At 47.0% G+C, this 3,645-nt stretch overlaps 1 protein-coding gene across 1 annotated transcript; it reads right to left on the bottom strand.

Moving 5' to 3' along the window:
• Positions 1-1,597: 1,597 nt before the first annotated feature.
• Positions 1,598-2,332, bottom strand: LOC134481117 (Y-linked testis-specific protein 1-like). The gene has a single exon (XM_087577164.1). The coding sequence runs from the start codon at positions 2,330-2,332 to the stop codon at positions 1,598-1,600; it is 735 nt and encodes a 244-aa protein (XP_087433290.1).
• Positions 2,333-3,645: the final 1,313 nt, after the last annotated feature.

Here is a 3,645-nt window from a genome sequence, read left to right as displayed (position 1 = left end):
CTGGGGACCAAATCCAGGGCCTTGCACTTCCTAGGCAAGGGCTGTACTGCTGAGCTAAATCCCCAACCCCCGCAAACCATTTTAAAGTCACGGCAAACGGCACAGGAAAGAGCTCAGCACCTCTTCATTGGAGGCACCATCAAGAGTTTTCTGAGGATAAGCTTACATGTGAGTAAAAGACGGGAACTTCCGGGGGCTAGATATGGTAACAGGGCCCGCAGGTGTGTAGGAAGCCATCCAGTCGAAGGATATCCAGGCAGGACAAGCCAGTGCAGGAGCTCTTTGTGGTCATCTAGGGGCATTGAGAAGAGACCTCAAAAAATATTACAGGATGCAACAGAGTCTAACGTGCTCAGGGAAGCTAAACACAGGATCCAGGTAACACCTGACAGAAGCTCACAGCCTCCTCATCTTCCCTTGTAAATTACTGTTTACTGATCATACAAAATAATGGGCTTTATGATACTTTCAGGAAACGATAGATATAAACTGAGTTTGATATTCACTACTCTTGAGTTATCCTCGTTAAAATGTCCTCCGGGGAAGCCTCCCCCTCACATCCACATTCTGTAGTGATGGTTGGCTGTTCTTTAAGGAACCAAGGAGACCAATATGGATGCGGCCCAAGTTCAACTCATTCTAGACCTTTTCTGTTCTTCCTGGTCTCCTGCTTCACTTTTTGAGAACTACATTTGGAATTCCTGCGTCCCTCAGTGTCCTCTACTCCCTCATGTGTTCTTTAGTCTTTCTTCCACATCCCCATCAATTTAATCTTTCTTACCCTCATCCTGGTCTCTTCTCTGCATGTGAAGGTTGGATGTATTTAAAAAGATGACTTTAGGAGCCTGGAGAGATGACTAATGGATTAAGAGCTCATCTGCTTTGAAATAGGAAGTGGATTTGTTCTTTGAGCTCATGTCCAATGGCTCCCACCCACCTTTAATTCCAGCTCCAGGGGACCTGACTATTCTTGTCTCTGTGGTCTCCTGTGTTCATGACCTGCCCCCCCACACATAATTAAAAATAATACATCTACAGATGAGAAACAGGTTTCATTAGGTTTCGTTAGTCAAACAATCCCCGACCTTCTCTGATTCTCAGTCTGCTTGGATCAGTTTATTGGGTTTCCCCTTGAGTTCCAAGACCACCTCCCTGTTCCCTCCCACTCTTTCCCCAACAGTCTGTCTCTCCCTCAAACTTCACCTCAGAGAGTCTGTCTATGTCTGGCGCCTCTCCACTGCTTCCTAAACATCCATCTTTTTTCCCCCGTGCCATCCTTGCTCCTCTAAGCCTCATCTCCAGTTCTTTTCTCTCCCTAAAGACCAGACCAGCTCAGTCCTGTTTGCTTTAGTCTATGTGACATCAGACTTACTGTTCACAGCCTTGACCTTTCCGGCTTCCTCTCCATGTTCCATGCACCACAGCCCGTCTCCTCCACCAAAGTGTGCACATACAACACGTCACATCGCACATTTTAATTTTAGAGCAAAAACAAATTCCACTGGAAAGGATACTGGGGTTGTCAAAGGCCCTTGTTTATCTAAAACACATAAAAACATTTTCCCCCCAATCCTATAAATTCCCCATCTATGTCCCCCTACTTTGTGAATTTCACCTTAACAGATCTTTTCCACCAGAGTATAAACGTAGATGTGGACGTTGCCATCAAACTTGATAAGTACACGGAAGGCTTGCCTGGAACTTGGTAAATGACTTTGCCGATCTTTTTGGACCCGTTGCCTCTGGTGAACTGCACACATTGACCTGTTAAGATGTCGCTGTCAATGTCTGACTTCACCTCTGCTGGAGGAATCTCTGGAATGATACGGAGGTTACCTTCTGTGTAATCATCCAGGAGCTGGTGAATGTAAAGGGCTGGATCTTTCTCGTATGTGATGTAAAACCAGTCTTTCATGATCGGCACCTGGGCTAGGACCACCCCCCTCCAGTTGTCCTTATAGCCATGTTTGCCCTCAAATTTATGCTCCACAGCTCGGCCAACCACGGCTCTTGCGAGATGGGCATCTTTCACGTGAGGAAAGACCTTGTGAGGCACTACTTTGTGAGGCAAGACCTTAAGCTTTAAAATCCTCTCATCGCTGTGAAGTTCCAGTCCATAGACACAGTCAATTCCGTCATACTTGACCAGATAGAGAGAGGGATTTGTTGGCAGTTGATCTAGAACGATGGCCGTCCATTGGGTGATGGGCTCATCACCTTCCTTCCATCCGTGAGAAATTCTGCAGCCCACAATGTTCCCCAGGGCCTGGGGAGAAGGCCTCCTCCTCCTCCGCTTCTGGTTGGATGGTGCGCTCATCCTCCTCAGAGACATCCTCTTCTTCTTGGCTGTAGACCTAGTGTGGTAGGCCACGGTATCCTGGTCCACTGTCTTGTGGCTATCGTTCTCTGTTCAGGCTTCATACTTGCCCGTGGCCTGGGTTTGTAGAGCTCACCTGCTTAAACCAGACACAATGCTGGTGCCTCTGTCATGTGAGTGCCTGCAAGAACAATGGGGGTGGGGTGGGGAGGGCGCTGGACCAAGGCTCTTGTCTAAGAGAACTTTGGAGCAGGTGAGGAAGGGGATGGTAAACAGGTTTCAGCATCTGAATCTAATTCTGTCAAAATCAGAAGTTCATAGGAGGGCTGGGCAATGGTGGAGCACACCTTTAATTCCAGCACTCAAGAGGCAGAGGGAGGCAGACCTCTGTGAGATCAAGTCCAGCCTGGTCTACAGAGTTAGTTCCAGGGTAGCCAAAGCTACGCACAGTAAAACCCTGTCTCAAAAATCAAAATCTAAAGTTCAAAGGGAAATGAACAACTGGTTCTCTACAGCTCAGAATAACATATTCAGACACATTTCTTCAGCCCCAGGCACTTTGCCTCTGCTGAGGAACCTCTCCTTGAATGGCTAGGTCAGTGTGGGATTAAGTATCCCTGTCCCCACTTTAAGCAAGCAGAACAGAGAAAGGATAGCAAAGGAGCCAGAAGGGTGGCCACACCCCTCTTCTACCCTCTAACTATGAACTATGTGGCAACATCCACATTTGTCTGCCCAGAGACACAGGACACCAGTCCACTGGCTTTCTGTACGGTGCATCCTGACCCAGACCCAGGTTTATTCCGCGAAGCTGTTGCATCTTCGACCGCAACAAGAGTCTTTTGTGTAGGCAACAACAGCCATTTAGAAATAATATCTCCTGGGGTTGGGATTTAGCTCAGTGGTAGAGCAGTTGTCTAGCAAGCAGAAGGCCCTGGGTTCGGTCCTCAGCTCCAAAAAAAAAAAAAAAACAAAACAAAACCAAACAAAAAACTAAGAAATATTTTCTCCTAAAATGCACAGGCACAGAGAGGAGCATTTTAGTAGGATTATGAATTACATATTTTTATCAAAGGATAATAAACTCTTAGACTGACTAGCCTAGACCGTCCTCCGAGCTCTCAAAAGTGGAAGACATCAGAACATACGGTTACTCGCTGTACCAGGGAGAAGTTTTAGCTTTCTGGGCTACAAGGGTCCCAGTTATCTTCATAAATGTATTTACCGAGAGAAAATGTCCTAGTCGTCCAGATTCTGTCTTCGGAAACCGGTCAGGCACCTAAAGGCTGTTGAGCAATTGTGGGGTTCAGGAGCTGAACTGGCTTCCA

Source organism: Rattus norvegicus, chromosome 11 (assembly GCF_021556685.1).
Source record: "Rattus norvegicus strain SHRSP/BbbUtx chromosome 11, alternate assembly SHRSP_T2T, whole genome shotgun sequence".
Classification (NCBI taxonomy): Eukaryota; Metazoa; Chordata; class Mammalia; order Rodentia; family Muridae; genus Rattus; species Rattus norvegicus.
The sequence above is the reverse complement of the archived record's forward strand: the minus strand, read 5'-3'. Positions and strand labels throughout refer to the sequence as shown.

Coding starts and splice junctions, on each gene's coding strand:
- LOC134481117 (XM_087577164.1), bottom strand. CDS start 2,332: ATGTCTCTGAGGAGGATGAGCGCACCATCCAACCAGAAGCGGAGGAGG.